Here is a 25,810-nt window from a genome sequence, read left to right on the forward strand (position 1 = left end):
TTCCATGTTTACGTGGGGAGGTTGAGAAAATCTTGTAAGATTTTTGCTTTTCTGAGCAATAATTTCGGTTTTGGTACCTCCTCGTTTTGAAAACATAGGAAACTTTTTAAGGTTTTTTGATTTCCTAATGGAATTTGATACCGATCCTCGGCTTAGTTTTTCTCGATTCTTCTTGCCTTTTATATTTAGCAGCCACCTTATCTAAATTATATCCAAAGGACAGGAAATTAAATTTTCCCAAATCTGTTTGATATTCTTCCTCATACTTCAAATATTGCATGCATATATTTTGGGAGTGTGATTCTCTCCTCTCCAAATTCTTCTCCCTTCTAATCCCCTCTTACTTGAACAATCACGATTAAGCCACATCAATATTTTTTGTCGACTTCTTTATAGAGAGCGAAAGACAAAAAAGAAAGTGATTGAGAGGACCGTAAGTGTCGGAATATAGAAGGGGGAGAATCCTACTCCAATAATTTGGGTCCATACACATTTTTCCGCGCGCTGTCATGAGGCCAATGAATCTTGTTTTGCATAACCAAGGTCCCCAGATTAAATTACAACCGTCCGTTTTAACAAAAAATTGAGTTCTAGTATATATTGTAAAGTAGAAAATGATATATTTTGAAACCTAAGATAAGATTTCTATTTAATTACACCCTCACAAACCCTAATATTTTGTCATCGGTTATCTTCTTCTCCAAAAACGTAGTTCATATTCTTTCTCCAACAAAAATTTTCTATTGGAAATTTTCTCATGGAATTATATTAAAGCTGTCATTTGAAGGAGTAAAGTCTGATCATGTAATCACTTACTGTTTAGAGAACATAAGCTAATGATTTCACTTGTTTTCTACCATAGCACCAATGTTTCAAGAGTGTTTGATATTTTTAAATCAGAAGAATGGACTTTTTTATGAATGTCTCAATGATAAATAGCACGTCGTTTATTTTTATATGCAAATGAATCAGAACCCATTACTACTTAACTGCAAATCATAGTGTGACACATAAAAATAGCAAAGACTGTAGACACTCGTCTTCAAGACCTTTAGCAAGTAGAGAAGCAAAAGCCTCCATGTAATGTTTTTTCAGTACCAACCCAACCTCAACACCACCATCACCATTGTTGCTATCTTGAAAAGATATCCTGGATGTTGCATCTGTCGTGGGGATTATTCTTCAGCATAGAGCTGCAGTGTATTGAACATTCTTGACACCTGTCTTTGCTGAGAATATCAGGATAGACACGTGCTGGCCGACACCCGAGGGTGACGAAAGCCATTAATTGATACATAAGCTAAGAATAAGAAATAAATAAGGGTTAGAAATTTGCAATACGAAGAATTAATAATTTTAGGAACGTGCTCAGAGCATACAACTAAATCTAATCACTAAAAAGAATTAAGATAAAATTGGATGAATAAGGAAGTGGGTCCTACATCTAGAGGATCCGAAGATGCTGCTGCGGAAGTGTCTTCACGTCGGGATTAGGTGCCTTGATTCTAAGTCCTGAATGGGGGCGCAAAACAAAGGTGAGTGGACCAAGTTTATATATACAATAATAGTAAAACAGTTACCAAGATACTAACCCCCACAGTTTATATAAATGAAAACTACTAGCATAATAAGTGATGGATTTAATAAAAATCCTAGCATGCCAAATATCTCAAAAGTCATATCGCGGAAACGCATCGCGGAAATCAAAACAGTAAACGTATCATAAATCGTCTCGTAAACGCGGTGTGTTGCTAGAAAGATCACTGAATAAATATAACTCACGGCCCAATGCCTGCACCTAAGTCTCTGTGCCCGTAGCCAGAGATAACTCTTTCCCGGCCCAGTGCCTGTCACCGTGTCCCTCAGCCTTTCGCTAGGGATTATTTCTCCCGGCTTACATGCCAACACCAGATCCTCGCCCCAGGCGGCATAGTGTCCACTAGGTACGCACAAATAGTTACGTCTCTCTTAAAAACCACTTCATAGCATAGGTTACCGATCATCGTCTACACTATAAAGAGGGGTTCAAAAACATGTTCTAGCATCCTATCGTCATCTATCAGATAGTCTACCAGTTCATGGTTTTTATAGAAAATATGATATATATTGTTTGTACCATACTTGACTAATCCCGAAACTACTGAGTACCGGTCAACGTTATACCGTCAAGGACCCAGAAGAGTTTCCCTTCAACCAGAAGGCCAATCACAATGCGACACGTGTCGACATCAGAAGCCAATCACAGCGCGACACGTGTCAACATCAGAAGCCAATCACAACACGACACGTGTCAATATTAGAACAAAACTAGAAACTCTCTTCTATAAATAGGGATCATTCTCCCACAATAATCTCTAATGTCATTTTTGTACTAAACTATTCACTAGAACTCACTAAACCAGAGCTTGAACCTATGTATTTGTGTAAACCCTTCACAATGAATGAGAACTCCTCTACTCCGTGGACGTAGCCAATCTGGGTGAACCACGTACATCCTGTGTTTGCTTCTCTGTCTCTATTCATTTACGTACTTATCCTCACTAGTGACCGAAGCAACCAAGCGAAGGTCACAAAACCTGACACTTTCTGTTGTACCAAAGTCATAGCTGATTTTGTGCATCAACATTTGGCGCCGTCTGTGGGAAACGACACTTATTCCCACTCTCTTCAGCTTTGTCAAGCTGGTTTCCACCGCTCGTACACTCTCTTTTGGCCAAGCATCTCTCTCCGACATGGGGAGCGAAAGAAGCCACAGCACACAGAATGACACCCCCGCTAAACCTAGTATGAAGCAACGAAAGCAGGAAGGAAATAGAGTTACTCTTCAAGCTAAAGTCGATGAGCTAGAGGTTCAGAACAACAAGATAGCGATGAAGAATGAAGTCCTCCAGGAACAATATGAAAAACTTTTCGAGATGCTTCACGAGGCTAGGCAGGCTCAAACACATAAGCTCGTCACCCCTGTTGAGGTCAACAATCAACTGAATGCCCCCCAACACGGAGGGTCGCCGATATCCGACACGGACATCCCTGATAGGGATCGAGCTACACATCAATGTGATAATCAACATGAGACTTCTCTCAACCCAGCTGCTTCAACCCGAAGCAGGAGAAGTAGAGGAAAACACCTCCTCACTGAGGGAGTGGAAGGATCAAAAACTGTCTATCGCGATTGTCGAGACTTCCTAAAGCAACGTCGAGAGAATCTCATCCACATAAGCTCGAAGATCAATGACCCAAGGGTTTCTGAAAGACTCGGTCCTCTTCCACGACCCAGGCCAGCCGCCAATCTAGAGAATGGGCAACAAGTCCCAGAAGAATATAAAGGTACTGGGGACTCGGAAACATTCCGACATACTCACTCTAGAAGTCAGTGTGGCGAGTCCAGAGAAAGATCACGCTATCTTGATCAAACTTTCCTACTTCCAAAAGGCGATGGGGACTTAAAGAAGAAAACTTTGGTGGTGCACGACTCCGCTCCGGACCCCCTTGTCCTGCAGCTCCTTGAGGAAGTAAACAAGCTGAAGGCTGAACGTCAAGCCGAGATACCTGACTAGAACCAACCCAGGCCTGGCCCTCTCACAAGAAGGATCCTCAACACTCCCCTCCAAGCGAAGACAAAGCAGAAGCTTGACTTACAGCTCTATACTGGAAGGGAAGACCCAATTGAACACCTTAACCTCTTTGAGTCCACCATGGTATACCGGGGACACACCGACGAAGAACGGTGCCTTCTCTTCCCCTCCACCCTCTCTGGCGGAGCTTTAAACTGGTATTGCCGTCTTCCACCTGAGATAGTAGACTCATTTGAAGAGTTGAGAAAGCTGTTTGTCTCTCAACATATCTTCCAGACCGATCGCTTGCATTCCGCAAATGACTTGTACACTATTCGCCAGAAGCCGGACGAGTCATTACGAAAGTACGCTGGCCGCTTCAGCCATGAGTATTCTCGCTGCGCTGAGGCAGATGACAAGACCGCCCTCAAGGCTTTCACGGCAGGCTTACGTGACTGTTTCTTCAAGTACATGATCAATGCCAACACTTGGAAGACTTACTCTGAGGTGATGACACAAGCTTACAACCATGTCTCCGCCGAGGCAAGGACATATCAAGGGAAACCCCCTACAGTCACCCCTTATCAGCAAGTAGGGAGTGGAGGCCAGATCCAACCGAATGAAAAGACCTCAACCTTCCAAATGGTAGCAGCACACCCCCTGCCTCATTTAATGCTTCGCCAAGTCAGCAGACATATCAATCTCAGGGCAAAAGGAAAGACTTACATCCTCACCAATCTCATTTTAATAAAAAGAATAAGGGGCACTATCGCGATAACTCAGGATATCGTCACAATAATGCCCGCCCCCAGGCAGTCAACGCAGTGGGCCAATCACGTGTCAAGACAGGCCCTACCCCGAAGTATGAGACATACACCTCTTTGAATGCTACATGTGCTGCCATCTACCCCAGTATAGCTCACCTGATACCAAAGCCAAAGCCAAGACAGCCAGATTACAAGTCCACGAAGAACACGGGCATGTTTTGTTGCTACCACGAGTATAATGGCCATGATGGCGAAAAGTGCATTATCCTCCGTGACCATATTGAAGCTTTGGCACGTGAAGGAAAAATTAATCAGTTCCTCCTTCACCCTCCAAGGGATAACCGTAACCAACGCCAGGTGAATGTGATATATTCCATAAGCGGCGGCACACCCATGTCTGAATCTTCCAATAGGGCCATGAAAAGCAGTGAACGAACTTTGAGACCTAGCCATCAAGTGTTTCACGTGGAAGACATCAGATGAGGCAAGTATCAAAAGCCTAACTGGGATCCAATATGTTTCTACCCTGAGGAAGAAAGAGGTATCATCTACCCTCACAATGACCCGCTGATCGTGGAAGCTCACATAGCAAATTTTGATGTGAAACGAATCCTGATAGACACAGGTGCTTCAGTCAATATCATGTTTGCTGAAGCTTTCAAGGCACTTCATGTAGCTGAACACTTGCTCGATCGCTCGATTTCTCCTCTGATAACCTTCTCTGGCGATATCGTGCAACCTTTAGGGAGTATACATTTACCCTTCATCATTGGTACAGGCCCCTACACAGCTACTATTACCACTAACTTCCTAGTGGTCAACTGCCTGACGGCATACAATGTCATATTTGGGCGCACAGGCATCAATGATCTCAAGGCCATGGTATCCACACATATGTTGTTGATGAAGTTTCCAACCCCTTTCGGCAATGGGTACATCAGGGGAGATCAACTTAGTGCTCGATCATGTTACAACACTTCAATCAAACAACAACACCTGCTAATCCCCAAGGAGACTCTCTTTATACATAACCAAGTCGTAAAGACCAGTCCAGATGAATCCAACTCGGGTCTTCAGGATGGCAACAGTCAACCCGACGACCCTCGAGATGACTCCTTCACCCAGCAAGCACAACCCGCTGAAGAGTTAGAGAAGGTCTTTATCTCCAAAGACCATCCAGACCGCATGGTGAAGATTGGCACCACTTTGTCACCACCCCTTCGGTTGTCGCTGATCTCTTTTTTGCAAGAGAACGCCGAGGTCTTCGATTGGTCATATAAAGATATGTCGGGCATCTCTCCCGATATCATCTATCACCACTTGAGTATTGATCCCAAGACCAAACCAGTAAAACAGAAGCGAAGATCTTATGATGTTGAGCGATACGAGGCGATGAAAGCAGAAGTTGAAAAACTCAAGGACATAGGCTTCGTCCGTGAAGTCAATTACCCAACATGGGTAGCAAATGTTGTCCTTGTTAAGAAAAATCCGACCAAGGAAAGTCTCCTACTTCAAAAGGTCTTGTGGAGAATGTGTGTCGACTACACCGACCTAAACAAAGGATGCCCGAAGGATAGTTTCCCTCTTCCTCTCATTGATAGACTTATAGACTCTACGGCAGGGTGTGAGCTCTTGAGCTTCATGGACGGTTATTCGGGATACAACCAAATCCTCATGAACCCCTCAGACCAAGAACACACAGCCTTCACTACTGACAGGGGACTATATTGCTACAAAGTCATGCCCTTCGGTCTAAAGAATGCAGGAGCAACTTATCAGAGACTGGTCAATTCAATGTTCGTCGAACAGATTGGGAAGAGCATGGAATTTTACGTTGATGATATGTTAGTCAAGAGCAAACATGCTGACCAACACATCACCAACCTATCTGAAACTTTCACCATTCTAAAGAGGTATCGAATGAGGTTGAACCCCAACAAATATGCCTTCGGCGTGGGCTCTGGCAAATTCTTAGGCTTCATGATTAGCCAACGAGGCATTGAAGCTAACCCTGAAAAGATCAAAGCAATCATCGACATGAAAGAGCCAATAACTTCAAAAGACATCCAAAGCCTTACTGGCAAGGTGGCAGCCTTAACCAGATTCATCTCTAAGGCCACAGACAGATGTGCTCCTTTCTTCAAAGCACTCAAGGGAAATAAGAAGTACATTACATAGACGGAGGAATGTGCCAAGGCATTCAGGAACCTCAAAGAGTACATGAGTAAAGCCCCTCTGCTCTCCAAACCAGAAGTTGGTGACACTCTCATTATCTATCTATCGGTTTCGGCTTCAGCAGTTAGTTCTGTTCTTATTCGAAAGGACAGTGGGGTCGAAAGGCCCGTCTACTACGCTAGCAATGCCCTACAAGATGCGGAGACACGATACTCCAACATTGAGAAATTAGCTTTAGCATTGGTCATGTCTGCTCGAAAACTTCGCCCTTATTTCCAAGCACACGCCATCATCGTGCTTACCAATCACCCTCTTCGACAGATACTCCAGAGTCCTGACACGTCTGGGCGAATGATCAAATGGGCGATAGCATTGGGTGAGTTTGACATCTCCTACCAACGAAAACCAGCCAAAAAAGGTCAGGCTGTAGCAGATTTCATAGTCGACTTCACATATCCTGTTGACATTGCTTCTACACCTGAAGCAGTACCTTCATTACCATCGGAAGCTCAGAAGATAGAATCAACAACCCCAGCATGGAGTCTGTATGTTGATGGCTCATCCAACCAATAGGGCTGCGGAGCAGGATTAGTCCTCACTACCCCCGACAAAGTGGCGATGGAATACGCTATTCGTTTCAAATTCAAGGCATCGAACAATGAGGCCGAATACGAAGCCCTTCTAGCAGGCTTACGTTTGGCCAAGCACCTCGGGGTTAAACGAATTGATATCTTCAATGACTCCCAATTAGTGGTCAACCAAGTCACGAACAACTTTGATGCTAAGGATAGCTCCATGGCAGCATATCTTGCGCAAACGCGACTTTTGCTCAAGCACTTCCACTACCAGATCACCCAAGTTCCTCGAGCGGTAAACAGTCATGCAGACGCTTTGGCTCGCCTCGCCTCGGCAGTGGAAAACAAGATTGGGAGAAAAATTCATGTTGAATTGTTGGTAGCACCAAGCACCATGGTCATGGAAGTGTGCAATTTACAACAAGAAGATAGTTGGATCACCCCAATTTATAAATTCCTTGTTCATGGCACCCTCCCAATTGACAAAGTCCAAGCTAAGCAGATTCGATACAACTCTGCCCGCTACCTGATCATTAATGACTAACTCTACAAGCGCGGTTTTACCCTGCCATACCTAAGATGCCTTACACCTGCGGAGGCGGAAATTGTCCTTCGGGAAATACATGAAGGAGTCTGCGGAGATCATGCTGGGTCTCGATCCCTAGCACACAAGACTTTTCGCCAAGGATACTATTGGCCAACACTCCACCAAGATGCCATCAGAATATCTCGCTCATGTGATAAGTGTCAACGCTACGCAACTATCCCTCACTCCCCTCCCGAGCCGCTCACTCCTATGATCAGCCCTTGGCCCTTTGCCCAATGGGGACTTGATTTGATCGGCCCAATGCCTGCAGGGAAAGGCAAGGTCCGCTATGCAATCGTTGCAGTTGACTACTTCACAAAGTGGGCTGAAGTAGAACCTTGGCAACCATTACTGAGGGAAAAATAGAATACTTCGTATGGAAGAACATCCTCTGCAGATTCGGCATTCCTAATGCGATAGTCACGGACAATGGGCGGCAGTTCGACAACAAGAAGTTCAAGATGTTCTGCTCTAAGTTCAACATCAACTTATGTTTTGCCTCTCCAGCCCATCCCCATTCTAACGGACAAGTCGAGGCCGTTAACAAAATAATCAAGCGCACTCTGAAAACTAGCTTGGACAAAGCTAAAGGTTGTTGGCCAGAATTCGTACCCCAAGTTCTTTGGTCATACCGCACTTCATATCGGACTTCCACAGGAGAAACTCCGTTCTCACTTGCTTTTGGTACAGAAGCAGTTGTCCCAGTTGAGCTTGAGCAAGCAACATACCGAATCCAGAACTACATACAGAGTGAGAACGACAAGCAACTCACCCTCAACCTGGATCTAGTCGAGGAACACAGAAATCAGGCTCACCTGAGGAATGTCGCCTACAAGCAGCGCATCTCCAACTACTACGACTCAAGGGTCAAACCTCGCTCTTTCAAAGTGGAATACTGGGTACTGAAGAAAAGATTACTCTGTGATAGAGACCTGAGTGAAGGAACACTCAGTCCTAATTGGGACGGACCGTTCGAGATCGTCGGCATCAGCCGCCCTGGCTCCTACAAGCTCAGAAGCTCCGACGGCAAGACCCTTGGCCATCCATGGAATGCTGACCACTTGAAGTACTATTACAAATAGACTCACATTGTACAAGTGTTAAGCTACAGCCGTTCGGCATCCTATGTAACAAAGACCATTTGGTATGAATTCAATAAAGAGGTGATTTAGCCAACTCGGCCCTAAACTCTTTTACATTCTGAGCAATGAAACACTCAAGTGTTGAAGCTTCAACGCACATGTTTCCAATACAAAATAAAATCTAAGTATATGTCAACAAGACTATACAAAGGATCTATGCAAACATAGCCAAACATTCATCAATGATAGGGCAAACACTTGAAACTTGATAATACGAACACTTGAAGCTTGATAATACAAACACTTGCTTGATAATGCAAACACTCATAAACATACAAAACAAAAAAAAACCCTCAAGCTTATAACATGGCACATGCCTTACAAACAACAAACTAGTGCAGGTAGAGTACATGCAGAAAGTGAAAGCACGTCTAGTCATCCTCATCTGAGGTTGAACCCCTGATCGTATCACTCTGAGTCCTACCACCATTTTCTGCATCTCCAAACTCATCATCACCCTGATGACTCTGCTCATCAGCACTAGCCTCATCGCCAGACTCATCTGCACTGCTATAATAAACTGCAAGGTCGAAGGTTTCACCTTTTCGATGATGTTCATCTATTTCTTCACGGTATTTTCGAAGAACACTTCCATCATCATAACGATCAAGGACAGCCATCCACTTTCTTTTTTCAAAATGAACTTCCCGGGTACAGCGAGGTCTAAGGACATGGAGAAAGGCCTGGGAACCCAAGAACTCCTTCACAGCAGCTTCCTTCTCAGTCGGGATCCTATTCTTCATCTTAGAAACTTCAACCAAGGCACTATCCAACTCCCATTTAACCTTGGAAACCTCAAGCATAGTTGTCTCCAACTGTTTCTTAGTCGCCTCCAACTGTACCTTGAGTCTCAAGTTCTCACCATTCCGCCTCTTCAAACTCTCAAAATGTTGATCCTTGACTTGGATGGCCTCAGCTAAAGCTTTGCTCGTCTTCCTGGCATCATTCATAAGCTGCTTATTCTCTTTCAATTTCACCTTGCACCGTTCAGCCTCTCGCAGTCTGTCGTGATACTCAGCCATGACCTGCATGACAAGACGATCATCACTACTAAAATAATGCTAATAAAGAGGAGAAAACAAGGGAATGACAAAGTAACACTCACATATGAAGACAGCTTCAACATCCGGTCGCAATCCGATTCATCTTTAGCTAAGGGCTTTCCGAGCTCATCGAAAGTGAATCGACGCCCTGCCAGGCAATTGTTGATATAACCAAAGTCCTTTGGCCGCATGGCAACCTTCAAATCCTTCCAAGGAACACTGCCAACCTCTTCCTTATCTTTACCCTTACTGCTAGAACTAGGATCACCTTCTTGCCCAATGTGTTCCCTAACTGGAGGAAAGATGGGATTAATAGTAGGAAGAGGAGGCAGCAATCGCCTATCTTCCCCGGCAACTATGGCAGCAGCACATCCAATGGCCTCAGCTTCAGCTTTCTTCGAGGCAGCAACCTTGAGGACTTCTTCTCGAGACTTAGTTTTAATGATTGGTCTTACTCGGTGCTTGCAAGCTTCCTTGTGAAACAGGATGTCTTCTGAAGGAACTAACATGGGCACTCTCCTTTTCTTGGTGCTAGTCTCCACTTTCTTGCCCACTTTCTCCACTGAACAAGGAAAATCAAAGTAAGGAATACCACATTATATATCTATATAAAAAAAGGGAAGAACAAGGATCAAGTGAGGATACAACTTACTCGCTCGTCTCTGGCACTCGGAAACTAAGGGCTGGAAACCGTACTTTCGAAACAAGGGTCGTAGCTTACCCAAGTGTCTATCTTCTTTAGGCACCCTCAGCACTTTCTCTACATCAGCTAGCTCCTGTCCGGAGAGTTTGATGGTGCCTCGTGTCACTGCATGAAGAAAAATCTTAGAAGCAAGAGAAAATCACAACAATAGCAAATAATGAGAAAATGGATACATTACAACCTACAGTCTGGAAATGAGTAGGAACACGTCGCTCAGGCGTGACACCCTTAGCATGCTCCCAATCATTATAAAGAAAGCACCAACGTTTCTTCCATGTGCCGTACGCCTTTCTCTTATCAAAGACAACACGCTCTCTCTCACTCCGACATGCACATTCAGCATAACCCGTACATGCTTTCACCGGGCGTATCTTATAACAGTAGCGCCACTGATGGAAGGAAGGTTCACCTAATCCACACTCCATCCATATAATATAAAACCCGATCAAGGTATCCCAGAAACCAGGGTTGAGTTGCCCCGGTGCATAACCAATAAAAGACAGCATCCGTTGCAACCACGGATGCAAAGGTAAATTTACCCCCAAGGTCACTAATGTCTAGGTATAGAACATAACATGACCCGTGGGCGGCTCAGAAGGCAATTCTTCACAACGCACCAAACGTATTCCTACACTACGGGGGATACTACATGATTGCCTTAGGGCCTCAAGCTGCTTTTCGCTATCTAACAAGTTATTTTCTAAATGGTCTGCTGTGAACTCAGAGCGAAAGATGGGTATGGCATCACAAACAACCCCCTCACCCACTCGTATGGAGGAAGAACCAATCTCGGCTAAGGTTTGACAATTGTAAGGATCAGAACGACATATGGGTATGGCGTCACAAACAACCCCCTCACCCACTAACATGGAGGAAGAACCAATATTGGCTAAGGTTTGACAATTGTGAGGATCATCCAACGTTTCTTTTGTACAAGACTCTAACAAAGGCCATGAAGACCCCGACATTGCAGGCTCAAACCTAGAGCCCGAGCTAGGGGAGCCCTCATCACTTAGACTTCCAGACTCCGACATCTACAACAAACAGAAACAAACTCTATCACTACATGAAGGATCAAAACATAAGGAATTTCACAGGGCATGAAGAACAGCTCAACCAGTTCATTATGTTCTTCACAAAATACATGAACATTCCAACAATTCAACAAAAAGGAAAACATCCAATGTAGTGGAGAAGACTACCAACCTGAAGATAGTGCAGCAAAGCAATGCTAGAATCCCTCTCAAGTAAAAAGCACTCTGTCTTCAAAAATCACTACAAGATGAGCAAATGAAGGTAAGGTAAAGAATGGAAACTTATCCTTCTTATATATAGTTCAACATGGCTATTAACATTCAAAATTCAAATTCAAACCATGAGAAAGCCCCACATGGAAAATCTTCAAACTTCTAACATTAGGGAGTTTCAAATTTCAAATGTTTCAGTTCCCCCCTCCAACCAAAAAATAATAATAATAATAATAATAATAATAATAAATAAATAAAATTCGAAAAAAAAAAAAAGGGAAGGGGGAACACAGCAGCTTCATCAATGAGATTCAACTCCCAATCTCAAAAGCTTCGCACTATGTTCATCAAGATAGTGTGAAGCATAATCAATTTATGGTGCCAACAAAAGCTTCATCAATGGAGGACAAATATCAATCTCAAAAGCTTCGCACTATGTTCATCAAAATAGTGCAAAGCACAATCAATTTATGGTGCCAACAAAAGCTTCACCTATAAAGCTTCAACACTAAAGCTTCACCTATAAAGCTTCAACCCCACAACTTCACCTACCATACAAAATTTCAACACCAAAACATATACAAGCTTCACACACTCTTCATCAAGATAGTGCGAAGCTAATTCAAGTTTTGTGTCCTACAACTAGCTTCCACTAGTCAAGCTATCTACCCAAGCACAAATCTATAGTCAATAAACCTTACCTATTAAACTATTTCCAAACACAAAACCTTGTGGCAAATAAACAAATTTTGTTCACACAACCAAGATTCTCTTGAACTTGTACAACAACACATGAGTGGGCACAAACCTGTTCTCCTCTTTGGGCTTGCCACACAAATAAAAAATGAACAAAGGCACTGGATCCCTTCTTTTCGAGGGCTTGAAAACAAATGAGCAGTTTTGGGCTACACAAAAATTTTGGGCCCTCCCAAAGCTAAACCTAGCTTGAAATATTTTTGGATAAGGCATATATGAAGGTGTGACATCAAAACAAGGCTTCGTTACTTTGACAAATTAGTAGCAAGCAAGACACCTCATTCGGCAACTCTCATCGCCTGAAGACTTGGGGGACTCCCACCATATGCTACTGCACCTTAATACTCGGAAGTCTCACAACCACTCAGTGACTTGGATTTTTCAAGTCTCCAACCGAGAAGTTTTCCTCACTCAGGAAATTAAGGGAACACTACCTCAAACTACATGCTTCACTCACAAAGCTCCAACACTACAAGTTTCAACAAAAGAAAAAATTCAAAGAACTTTCTGAAGAAGGCTTTGGTGTATTTAACACAATATGTTGAAATGAAGCAAAGCTTATTTATTAATACTTCCGATAAGCTACAAATATGTACATGTACATGAGTCAAAATAAACAAACAAGAGGGAGCCTTCATAAAAATTGCTTAGGGGAAGTGTCAGCAGTCGGTAGAGCCCCAGAAAGAGAAAGCACCGGATGGTGGTTATCCGGAGCCTCAGTACTTGACAAAACCCCAGAATGATGAGGCATTGGAGGTTCATCATTTGAAGCTTCGTTACCAGGTACAGCCCCAGAAGACGAAGGCAATAAATGCCTTTGGAACAAACCCACAAACCGCTGATGATCAAGTAAAACCTTACCATCAGATTCCTTCATCTGGTCAAGCTTCCTCTTCATGTTTGTAGCATAGTCACTGTTCTAAAAATCCCCGCCTAGGCGCTAGGCCCCAGCCCACCGCCCTGATTAATGCCTAGGCCCCAGCCCACCGCCTAGACCACCTAGGCACCCGCCTAGCCCGCCTAGACCCGCCTAGGTACACGCCTAGACCCGCCTAGGTTACAACTCATTTAGATAGAAAATACATAACTTTCATTTTGCATTTTGTTTTTTTTCATATAAATTGTAAGAGACTTGTTGCATACTTGAATGAACAAACATTATATCCTTATTTCACATGTTTTCATTATGTTCCAATACTTCATGATATATATGCATTCTATTTTGTAGTTTATGATGAAATTATATATATTTCAAGTAGAAGCAGACACTTATTTACCTGAAATATGATAGATTTACTTAAATCCGCCTAGTCCGCCTAGGCTCCCGCCTAGCCGCCTAGGCGCTAGGCCCCAGCCGCCTAGGCGCTAGGCCCCAGCCCGCCGCCCGACTAGCGCCTAGCGACTTTTAGAACCTTGAGCATAGTCATGGGCGAGCCGGTGCAACTGTTTATTCTCATGTTTGAGCCCTCTAATCTCCTGTTTGAGACTCATCACTTCAGCAGCCAATGATTCAACTTGGCGGGTTCTAGCAAATAGGCGTTGGGTCATATTAGACACAGAACCTGCACACTGAACACTAAGAGCCAGAGAGTCCTTAACAGCCAACCCATCAGATCGTTTGGAAAGTAGTCTGTTATCTTTGGGAGTAAGAAGGTTCCTGGCCACCACCGCAGCGGTCATATCATTCTTCATCACAGAATCCCCAACGGTAAGAGGACCAGTAGGGGATATGAAGGATGGGTGCCATATGTTGTCTGGAGAAGGCGTGGTTGTCTCTTCTCCAAGGTTCAAGTCAAAACGACGGTCGGAGGGGCCAGACATTTTCAAAGGTGTTGAAGAATGAAGAGGTCAGACAAATCAAGATTTTAGAAGTGCAAGAAGGGAGCTTCTACTGGTGGAGATTCAAGTGTGTTGTGGAACTTAATGCCAGCCTCTATAAATATCTGCAATCGACGGAGCTTCAGAAATCGAAGAGGCGTTTGCTTTCTCAAAAGTTGGGCTGCTTAGAGACCACAAGGGTCAATCTCAGAAATCGAAGAAGCACCTGCTTTTTCAGCCTCGTCAGCACCTGTCACATGCACACTCAGCTTTGCGGAGATTACGGGCAATCTGTCGAAGATTTCTGGTGAAGTAGAAAGCACGTGAATCTTACTGTTCAATCACCACTCTCCAAACGCACCATCAACTCCTCGGGTACCACGTATAACTTTGCCAAAGATCTCTGACAAAGTTTAGGCACGAGAATTTCGAAGTTCCAGCTACCCTGCTATTACCCACGAGGGTAAAGGAACAGTACCACTGCTTGACAACTGGAAAGTCCCTATGTGTGTCGACCTCCGTGTTCTGTGGCAAGACAGACTGGCAAGAACGTCCAACCTTTACTCACATTCGAGAAAAGACTCCCAACATAATTACTCTCTTAAAAGCCGAAGCGGCACCGCTTTCCAAATCTCGAGAGCCAGATCTCCGACGGGATTGCTTGTTCGAAAATCAAAGAGGCACAGCTCTCAGAACTTCGAGAGCCAGATTTCCTTAGATAAAGCTTGTCTGTAATCTTCACACGCAACATTAGCTTTCCAGATACCACATACATCTTTTTCAAAGTGCTCTGACAAAGTTAAAACACGTGAAGCTGACAGCTCCCACTACATTGCTGTGACCGAGAATGGTAAAGGAATAGCATTACTACTTGCTATTGAGAAATCCCTATATATGTCGACCTCCCTCCTCCACGGACAGAAAAACCTGCAAAAATGCTCAACCATTTCTCGCATTCGAGAAGGCACCCTCAACATAACCTCTCGAAATACTCAACTTTATTTCCCCCCGATAATACCTCAGCAAATAAGCCACACCAAGAACAAGAGTATCTCATATCATCAGGGTCGAAAGCAAGAGTATCCCATATCATGCTTTCTCCCTGTCTTTGTCTTTGTCCTTGTCCACACCTGCAGGACAAGGAGAAAGAGAGCAGTCAATCGGAACCTGAAATCAAACCTCCAATCTGGAACTGACTGCCTGGAACTTTTGCCTGGTTGCTTACTTAGCATTGCTCTCGAGTACTCATCCTCAACTGCTATCAAGGTCACGAATTCCACCGGCAAATACCTCATGGCAGTTGATCAGATATTGGCTCTTTACACTGAAGCTGCCAAGCGTGGATGAGTCACTATGAAGGAATGTTCTGAATGACCATTTACATGCAAAGGTTGCACACCACTTCTGCCATGCAAAAGATTGAAGCAAAAGGGTCAACGATGAGCTGAAACAGATCACTACATCACGACATCTTTCCATACCACATTCACTATTCCATCAACAGCAAAAGTATCTCATATCATCAAGGTCGAACGTACTCTAGATTTGATGGACTTGTTTTGACCCTCAAATTCTTGAGTCGGCCTTATACTCTGGAGGGAACCAGAAAACCCTCCAGCACAGTTCAAGAATAAGCCTGTGGAAAGTTACTTCTTCAAAAGCAAAAGTATCTCATATCATCTCTTATCCATTTGCTTCTCCTTATCCTGGCAGTTGAATGAGAGACAAGGAGAAGGAGAACAATCAACCGGAAGCCGAAGTCAAACCTCTGATCCTGGGTTGCTTGCTTGGAAGTTTGACTGCTTACCTTGTCTGTCACCTCTTTTGGCAGATCTCCTAGCTCGGCGACTTGGGGGACTCCTACTATAGGGTTTGTATCGCACTTGACCAAGCCCGAAACTACAAGTAAGCTTCAAGTGAAATTGATACATTACCTTATGCATCTTCATCGGTTAAAGATATCACCCCTGGATGGAGGAAGCGTACTTCCAGAGAAGATGCCACATCTACCTATGAGAAAGATAAGGCAAGTGAAGACAATACCACACCTCGGTACTTAGAAGTTTCATGATTACTCAGCAGCTTGGATCTTGCAAGTCCCCAACCGAGGAGCTTCCCTCACTCGGGAACTTAGGGGAGCATTGTTTGTACCATACTTGACTAATCCTGAAACTACTGAGCACCGGTCAACGTTATACCGTCAAGGACCCAGAAGAGTTTCCCTTCAACCAGAAGGCCAATCACAATGCGACACGTGTCGACATCAGAAGCCAATCACAGCGCGACACGTGTCAACATCAGAAGCCAATCACAACACGACACGTGTCAATATTAGAACAAAACTAGAAACTCTCTTCTATAAATAGGGATCATTCTCCCACAATAATCTCTAATGTCATTTTTGTACTAAACTATTCACTAGAACTCACTAAATCAGAGCTTGAACCTATGTATTTGTGTAAACCCTTCACAATGAATGAGAACTCCTCTACTCCGTGGACGTAGCCAATCTGGGTGAACCACGTACATCCTGTGTTTGCTTCTCTGTCTCTATTTATTTACGTACTTATCCTCACTAGTGACCGAAGCAACCAAGCGAAGGTCACAAAACCTGACACTTTCTGTTGTACCAAAGTCATAGCTGATTTTGTGCATCAACATATATATTAAAATATAGCTCAATATAAGCTAACAATTATTTCCTCACCAAAAACACGAGACGAAAATCAATATATTAAATCAACAGGCTTCACATATATCACTTCATAAATTCGTAGGCATGCTAATCATTTATGCAATTAAATTATAAAATCATGTAATTTTAGAAGGGGTCCACTCACAGTACTTAGTTGCCAAAAGCTGCGCCACTAGCGAAGACGGAAACGTCACAATAAATGCCCCTAAGCACATAAAGAGTCCAATAATTAAAACTATATAATAGCAATTGAATTTGGGAAAACGGATATTAGAAACGGATTCAGAACGTCGTTTTACCCTAAGAAGGGTCCCAGATGAAAACCCGAAAAGTCAACCCTAAAGTCAACGTTGACCGGGGGTCAACGGTCAAATTAGGTCAAACGGGTTGTAGGCTTGAAATCCGGATTAGGGTTTAGGTTTAAATAAAATAGGGGATTTGGGATTGGATGGGTTTAGGGTTTTAAAGAATTTTAGGAACCTAGGGTTTTAGGTTAAAATGGTTTTAGGGTGAGAATTAGGGTTTGGGCTTTAGCCCAAACACACACATACTACAAATACACACACACACACGGCATGCATGTGCATGCATAAACACATACACATACACACCTAACACACACATACACACGGGCACAAAATCACAAGGCCTTAAGGCCTTAATAAAAATAAATAAAGAAAAACAGGGCTTTAAGCCCTTTTTAAAAACCACCGGCCCAAGGCCCTTTTTAGGGTTTTAAAACCAAATAATAAAACTTAAAACAACACGGGCCTAAGACAACACGGGCCTAAGGCCCGAGGGAGAGGGAAAGGCCGGGTGGCCTGTTGCCAAGGAAGAAGAAGGCCGGAAATTCGGCCGGAAAACCACCCCACTTTAAACGGCCATAACTTTGTCACTACTCAACGAAATAAAGCGAGACAAAAACGAAAGTTGTAGCCCTGGAAGAGACAACGAGAATGATACCTAACATGATGTCTAACTCGTCGTGTTTTGGCCGGAAATTGCCTCGAAAGCCTCGGAGGTCGCCGGAAACTGGGTAAGATTCAAATGAGTATAACTTCTTCAATACTCAATGAAATTGAGTGAAACAAAAAGGAAAGTTATAGTACTCGACGAGACGAAGAGATTGATACCTTTCACGCCGGCCAACTCGCCTTGGTTTGGCCGAAAATGGCCTCGAAAGCCGTCGGACTCGCCGGAGGTTATTTTCTTGGTTTCGCCGAGTTGCGCAGAGGCAAGAGGAAGAGGAAAGGGACGAGGTTTAGATGGTGATTGCGTCTTCCTCGAGCAGGGAGTGCAGCTGGGTGTGAGTGTGGTCATAGAGAAGAGAGGAATAGAAGTATACGGGAAAGGAAAGAAGGAGAGGAAGAAAGAGAGAAGAGGGCTCGGGGACAAAATCAGGGGGGTGGGTCCCCTTGGCTCACCATTTAAGATCAAAAACAAATTTTAAAAGGAAGATAAATTCCCAAACTTGATGAAAATACAAAAATACCATTTATGTACAGTAAATCTCGGGACAGTTGTTACATCTGCCACCTCCAAAAGGGTTTTCTTCAAAGTTTTTATCATGGCACTAGTTGCATTCAAGGCCACAAACATCCCATCTTCACCCAATAGGTATTTTGTTTTTGCAACTGTTTGATGTCTTTCGATGCAAATCCCGAAGTAGGTTGGTGGTAGAGGAGGGTCTAAGTGCGACCGGCAGTCCACATGAATGATGAAAAATACTCTCTGTTCTGGTCTCCTCACACCTGACTAAGCAAAACCATATATAGGCGCATGTTAGTGAAAATGTCGACATATGCAATAGTTTTGAATGATCGGCTTGTTCCTTATTCTTTGCCATCACAGTCCTCATCACTGACCGCCTTAACGTTTCAAATTTTGCGCGAGTGTACTCGAAGGTGCCTCAAATTGAGTCTCTTGGACCTGTAACCCCCAAAGGCATTAAGCTTCTATTGTTTGGACCGTCCAATCTCAACCACTCGTTTGAGTAGATTCCTTAGAGTCCGGCAGGGTCCTTAATGACCTTTCTATAGTAATTTGTCAAAGGTGGCGGTCCTCCTCCTTCTCCTCCTCCATGTTTGCATAGGTGACCCCAAATTTGAAAAAGAGATTGCGGGTAAGCCCTCAAGGACGGCATGGTGCATGGCTAATCTAATCGAAAAACCGCTTTTGGGAAAGGTGGGTATTTGCAATGCCAGCACCAGATTTTTCGCACTGCCAGTTGGGGAACAAGAGGGTGGTACTCTTTGGCTTCAATGTCAAAGTTGTTACCTGAAATTAGAAGGTGGAAATCAGCACCAGACTCAATGATTATGAGCGAAATTGCGTTGCCTTTGATATAACTGAGAAGGGGTTTGAGGGACACAATGTTGGAGGGTGGCGGAAAGCGAGTTTTAAGTTTCAGAAGTATGGAACCGAAGAAGTGGCCATGGCGATCAAACTTTTTGACGATCAAACTTGATCGTACCAACTACCCTCTTTGACGATCAAACTAGAAAAATTAGTTTTAATGTCTCCAACTTTTTGACGATCAAACTTGATCGTACCAACTACCCTCTTTGGCATGCACAAATGCTCCCCATGCTTCGTAGCAGGAACCTCGTCTCCTTCGCTGATGGCATTAGTCAGTGTCCTTCGGCTTTTCTCAAAGATACTGACGGCAATCTCACCACTGCTGTCAACCCCGCTTTCGAACTCTGGATGCAGTAGGATGCCATGGTTATATCATGGATCAACAGTTCCGTTCACCCCACAGTTTTGGCCACTCTTATTGGCAAAACTAGTTCTCACTCCGCTTGGACTTCTCTCCGTGAGCGTTATGCTTCCACCTCGACTGGTCGTCTTTTGCAACTCCGGAGTGATCTGATGAACACGCATCGTGGTGATTCATCCATTGCTGATTTTTTGGATCATGTGAACTCTCTCGCTGACACTCTATCTCTCTCGGGGTCTCCTGTTTCAGACTCAGACTTGGTCGTCATTGTTCTCAACAACGTTGGTCTTGCGTTTGAAAGCACTGTCTCGTCTGCTCAAGCTCGAGAGGATGCCATCTCCTATGGTGCTTTGGAGGCCTTGCTTCTCGGTACCGAACGTCGTCAAAAGATGAGTCAGGTGGTCCACCTTGATGCTGCCCCTACTGCTCTCGTTGCTGGTTGTGGCGGGCGCGGTTTTCAGGCCGGTGCTGGTCGTGGTCGTGGTTTTCATGCTGCTGTGGGTGGTGGCGGCCATGCTCCTTTTCAAGGTGGTCGTGGCGTGATTCGACAGCCAGGGGCTCGTGCTCCTAATGATGGTGTCCTTGGTGTTGGCCCTCAGCAAGGTCCTGGCTTTAATCCCAATGGTCGTGTTCAGTGTCAAATCTGCCACAAACCTGGTCACTCTGCTATCAATTGCTACAATCGTATGAACATGGCATACGAAGGTCGTGTTCCTGCGCCCAAGCTTCAGGCCTTTGCTGCCGCTGCTCATGCTCCTGACTATCTCCCCGTGGCTCATCCTCATGTTCAAAATTGGTTCTTTGATTCTGGAGCTAATGCTCATATTACGAATGATCTGACACAAGTGGCTGATCCCAAAGAGTACACTGGAAATCACCATGTGAATGGTGTAGTTGGCGGCACAGGTTTGCATATCTCTAAAGTTGGTCACTCACATATTCGCACTCCCTCCCATACCTTTAATCTTTCCAACACCTTATATTGTCCCAATGCTTCTACCAATCTTATTTCTATCAATCGTTTTACTATGGATAACCACTGCTCCCTAACCTTATATCCCCATTCTTATCGTGTTCAGGACTTAACAACAGGGAGGACCCTTTTGCAAGGCCGGAGTAAGAACGGCTTCTATCCTTTTTCCAGTCTTTCATCAAACAATAAACATGGCGTTTTTGCATTTTATGGTGGTCGCGTCTCTGATGCAGTGTGGCACTCTAGATTAGGGCATCCTTCTTCTTCTATTTTAAAGTTTTTAGTTGCTAGAAATAAATTGCCAATTCATGGCCATGTGACTTCTGCTCTATGTCATTCTTGTCCTCTAGGCAAAAGTCACAAGCTTCCCTTCCCGCTTTCCAGTTCAAATTCCAAATTTCCTTTAGATTTAATTCATTCGGATGTATGGACTTCCCCGTCTTACTCGATTGATGGATTTAAATATTATGTGATTTTTATTGATGATTATTCGCTCTACTCTTGGATATATCCTTTAAAACTAAAATCCGAAGTGTTTAATACTTTTGTCACTTTTAAGCAACTCGTTGAAAATATGTTTAGTAGACAAATCAAATCTTTGCAAACCGATGGTGGTGGCGAATATATAAATCATGCTTTTAAAACCTATTTATCCTCTCATGGCATTCATCATCATTTTACATGTCCTCATCACCCTGAACAAAATGGTCTTGCCGAACGTAAACATCGACATTTGGTTGAAACTGGCCTTACTCTTCTTGCTCATGCATCCATACCTGTCACGTTTTGGGTAGAAGCCTTTCACACTACCAATTATTTGATTAATCGTTTGCCCACCAAAGTTTTACATAATGCATCTCCCTTTCAAAAATTATTCTCCACTCCTCCTAACTATGAATTTTTAAAGGTTTTTGGATGTGCATGCTTCCCATATCTTCGCCCATATACTCAAACCAAACTTCAATTTCGGTCTAAAAAGTGTATTTTTCTTGGATATTCTTTAAATCAGCTGGGCTATCGTTGTTTTGATCCATCCACGGGCAAAATTTTTATGTCTCGCCATGTTATTTTTGATGAAAAATGCTTTCCCTATAAGGATATGATTGTTCCTCCGATTCTGCATGCTTCATCCCCTGACATGATCAACATTGACCACATCCTGCCACCTACAGTCTCAAATCCCACCACCTCTCCCCATCTCAATCCTATTACCTTGCCAACTCCTTCTATCATGCCACCTACAAACCCACTCGCCCACACTTCCCACCGTGTCCACCCTATAACCTTGCCACTTAATCCTACACCACCTCTACCTTTATCTACTCCCACTCCACCGCCTGCCAACCCTTTTATTCCTATCTTACCAACCACTGTTCCTCCAGACTCCACTCTTTCCCATACCTCTAACCCTTCCCCATCCTTACCTTCCCCTGCGAATATTGGGATCACGAGCACTGTGCCCCTGACACCTCCTCTACCATCTCACTCCATGCTTACCCGAGACAAAGCTGGCATTCGTAAACCTAATCCCCGCTATGCTTTCATTGTTGTCACTAATACTTTGGTTGAACCTTCTAGTTTTACACAGGCTAACAAATGTCCACGATGGCGTCAAGCCATGGCTGAGGAGTTCACAGCTCTCCAACGCACTGGCACTTGGACTCTTGTGCCGCTTCAACCACATCTTAATGTTCTTCCCAATAAATGGGTTTACAGAATCAAACGAAAATCTGATGGCTCCATCGAACGCTTTAAAGCCCGACTTGTTGCTAATGGCTTTCATCAGCAGGAATGCCTTGACTATGCCGAAACGTTTAGTCCTGTGGTTACTCATGCCACCATCCGTTTAATTCTTTCTGTTGCACTACATTACAATTGGTCTATCCGACAGTTGGACGTTCAGAACGCCTTCTTACATGGTTCCCTCTCTGAAGATGTTTATATGTGACAACCCCAGGGCTTTGTTGATCCTCGGTTTCCAACTCATGTCTGCAAATTTCAACGTTCGCTTTATGGACTCAAACAAGCCCCCAAGGCGTGGTTTCAGTGCTTCTCCACTCATCTTGAGGCACTCGGGTTCATTGCTTCCCAAGCTGACTCATCCTTATTTACTTACTTTGATGGCACCACCATTATTTATCTCTTAATTTACGTTGATGACATTTTGGTCACTGGAAATAGTAGTTCGCAGATTGCCCGACTCATTGCTCAGCTTGGTTCACTTTTCTCTATGAAAGATCTTGGGCCCCTACATTATTTTCTAGGAATGGAGGCTACTCGTACCACATCTGGCTTTCATTTGTCCCAAGCCAAATATATCAGGGACCTTCTTCAACGAACACACATGGCCGACTGCAAGCCCATCCAAACGCCATCCTCTCCTGGACGTCGTTTGCTTCTTCACGAAGGCGATCCTCTTTCTGATGCTACTGAATACCGTAATGTCGTGGGTGCCCTTCAGTATTTGCTCTTTACTCGTCCCGACATTGCCTTCTCTGTCAATCAAGTCTGTCAGTTCATGCACTCTCCCACAACGGTCCACTGGGCTGCTGTCAAACGCATTTTGCGTTATCTTAAGGGCACTCATGATCATGGCTTGCTCTATCGTCCAAGTTCCCTATCCATCACAGCTTATGCGGATGCGGACTATGCCGGTGATCCTAATGATCGTCGTTCCACAGGCGGTTATTGTATTTTTCTTGGCTCTAATTTAATTTCATGGAGCTCCAAGAAACAACGTGGCGTTTCTCGCTCAAGCACTGAAACTGAGTATTGTCAACTTGCCTATACTGCTGCTACTTTGTCTTGGTTTCGCAATTTATTTCATGATCTTCATCTTTATCTTACACCCCCTCAGTTATGGTGTGATAATATAAGTGCTCTTGCCGTTGCTTCGAACCCTGTATATCAAGCACGAATGCGGCATGTTGAAGTTGATTATCATTATGTTCGTGAGAAGGTTACTCAGAAGGAAATTATGGTAGGCTATGTTGCATCTCAGGATAAGGTAGCAGATTTTCTGACCAAAGGCTTGTCTTCCACTCGGTTTCAATTTCTTATTTCCAAGCTTCCTGTTCTTGGTCAAACGCTTAGCTTGCGGGGGCGTGATAAACCATAAGTTGGTTGTTTGCTATGACTCTTCCACTACAGATGTTGCTGCTAAGAGTTTGGGATATACTCTTGTATTATCTCTTATATTTCGGGATTGATATAGACTACTTAGTTGTAATCAGTTTGACTTGTAACTCTTTGATGTAATTCATTCCTATAAATACAAACACACAACCTCTCTCAGATTTAACTGAGTTGAGCATCAACAACTGTTTAAGCCTTTTATAATCTTATGTGTGATTATTTCTCCTTTACGCATGTCTTCAAGACCATTAGCAAATAGAGAAGCAAAGGCCTCCATACAATGTTTTTCCAAAACCAAGCCAACCTCAACACCACCATCACCATTCTTGCTCTCTTGCAAAGATATCGCCCCTGACCCATCTATCGAAACTATCTCGTGCTTCTTCGGTTTTCCCCATCCGAAATCAGCTGCACCATAAAAGTCTAGCCGGTGTGAACCGGAAATGGGAATTACTCTATCAGTACTACTACTCTGCCGTGTATTGAGCATTCTTGAAACCCAAGTCTCTGCCCCATCCAAAAGGGTCTTGTCCAAACTTTTGATCACTTCACTGATTGCTTTCAAGGCCACAAACAGGCCATCTTCTCCCAATAGGTCCTTTGTTTCCGCAACTGCTCGATGTGCTGCAACACAATTCCCAAAATAGGTTACCGGGAGAGGAGGGTCTAAGCGTGGCCTGCAGTCCACGTTAATGACAAAAAGTACTTTATCTGTTTTTGTATCCTCTGCCCTCACTAAGCAAACCCACGTATAGGCGCATGTTAGCGAAAATGTTGACAAATGCAATAGTTTCAAATCATGATCAGCTTGTTTCTTCTTCTCCTTCGCCATCATAGCTGCCATCACTGAATGTCTTAGCATTTGGATTTTCGAGCTTGTGAATTCGAAGGTGCCTCGAATTGAGTCTCCTGAAGCTTTAACCTCCAGAGGCATTAAGCTTGTATTGTTTGGACCGCCCAATCTTAACCACTCGTTTAATTAGATTGCTTGGAGACCTGCAGGGTCCTTGATGAGCTTTCTGTCATAACTTGGTGAAGGTGGCGACCCTTCTCCTCCCCCTCCTCCATGTTTGCATAGGTAACCCCATAAGTTAAAAAATGAGAATGCAGATAAGCCATCTAGGACAACATGGTGCATCGCTGATCCAATTGAAAAACAGCTATTGGGAAAGACGGTTATTTGCAACGCCAACACCGCAGCTTTTTCATGAGACACTGCCAATTGGGGTACAAGAGGATGGTACTCTTTGGCTTTAATGTCAAAGTTGTTGCTTGAAGTTAGACGGTGGAAATCAGCATCAGATTCAGCGATTGTGAGAGAAACTGCATCGCCTAAAACGTAACTGAGAAGGGGTTTGGAGGAGTCTTGAGGCCAGGTGAGGTTTCCTGCTAGAGGTACAAAATGCTGGAGGGTGGCGGAAAGCGAGGTTTTGAGGTTCGGAAGTATGGAATCGAAGAAGTATGACGTGTCGAATGAAGATATTTCGTAGAAGAAAAGGATTTGAGGGGGTGGAAACCTTAGCCAGCGGAGGTCAAAGAAGGTGAGAGGAAGAGACAGATCATCCGGGTGGGCAGAGTCCGGCTGCGAGCTTGGTTTCGGAGCTACACGGCAAACCTCTACTACTTTGACTGAGCCTGGTTTTGCCATTGGAGATGGAAAAGAAGCTTATATTGTGTGCAGTTTAAGTAAGGACACTAGTGGCTATAAATATACACTACAGAGGTTATTCAATTTAAGACTTTTCTAGAGTTTTAAAATTCATTATTGAATACCTAACCTTCTTTTTTAGACTTTTCTTGGGTATTCAATTTAAGGCTTTTCTAGACTTTTCTTGGGTATTCAAGATTGAAAAAATTTTAAAATTCATTATTGAATTTAAGACTTTTCTATAAATAAGTAAGGACACTAGTGGCTATAAATA

At 43.8% G+C, this 25,810-nt stretch overlaps 1 protein-coding gene and 3 pseudogenes across 2 annotated transcripts; all 4 read right to left on the bottom strand.

Moving 5' to 3' along the window:
* Nucleotides 1–1,364: 1,364 nt before the first annotated feature.
* Nucleotides 1,365–18,405, bottom strand: LOC126612238 (uncharacterized). Of its 2 annotated transcripts, XM_050280618.1 has the most exons (4): nt 18,195–18,405; nt 18,025–18,093; nt 17,207–17,266; nt 1,365–1,512 (listed from the first exon to the last, which is right to left on the bottom strand). In XM_050280618.1, coding segments are annotated over exons 1-4 (318 nt in total). In that variant the 5' UTR covers nt 18,382–18,405; the 3' UTR covers nt 1,365–1,510. The 2 variants fall into 2 exon arrangements, with proteins under 2 accessions (XP_050136575.1, XP_050136574.1); XM_050280617.1 differs by lacking the exon at nt 1,365–1,512 and having other exon boundaries at nt 17,075–17,266.
* On the bottom strand, nt 9,171–11,096 carry LOC126612237 (uncharacterized; annotated as a pseudogene).
* A 239-nt stretch (nt 18,406–18,644) lies between the features above and the next one.
* LOC126610734 (phenolic glucoside malonyltransferase 1-like) lies at nt 18,645–19,784 on the bottom strand (annotated as a pseudogene).
* A 4,282-nt stretch (nt 19,785–24,066) lies between these two features.
* LOC126610735 (phenolic glucoside malonyltransferase 1-like) lies at nt 24,067–25,542 on the bottom strand (annotated as a pseudogene).
* Between the last annotated feature and the right edge of the window lie 268 nt (nt 25,543–25,810).

Source organism: Malus sylvestris, chromosome 17, assembly GCF_916048215.2.
Source record: "Malus sylvestris chromosome 17, drMalSylv7.2, whole genome shotgun sequence".
Lineage (NCBI taxonomy): Eukaryota > Viridiplantae > Streptophyta > Magnoliopsida > Rosales > Rosaceae > Malus > Malus sylvestris.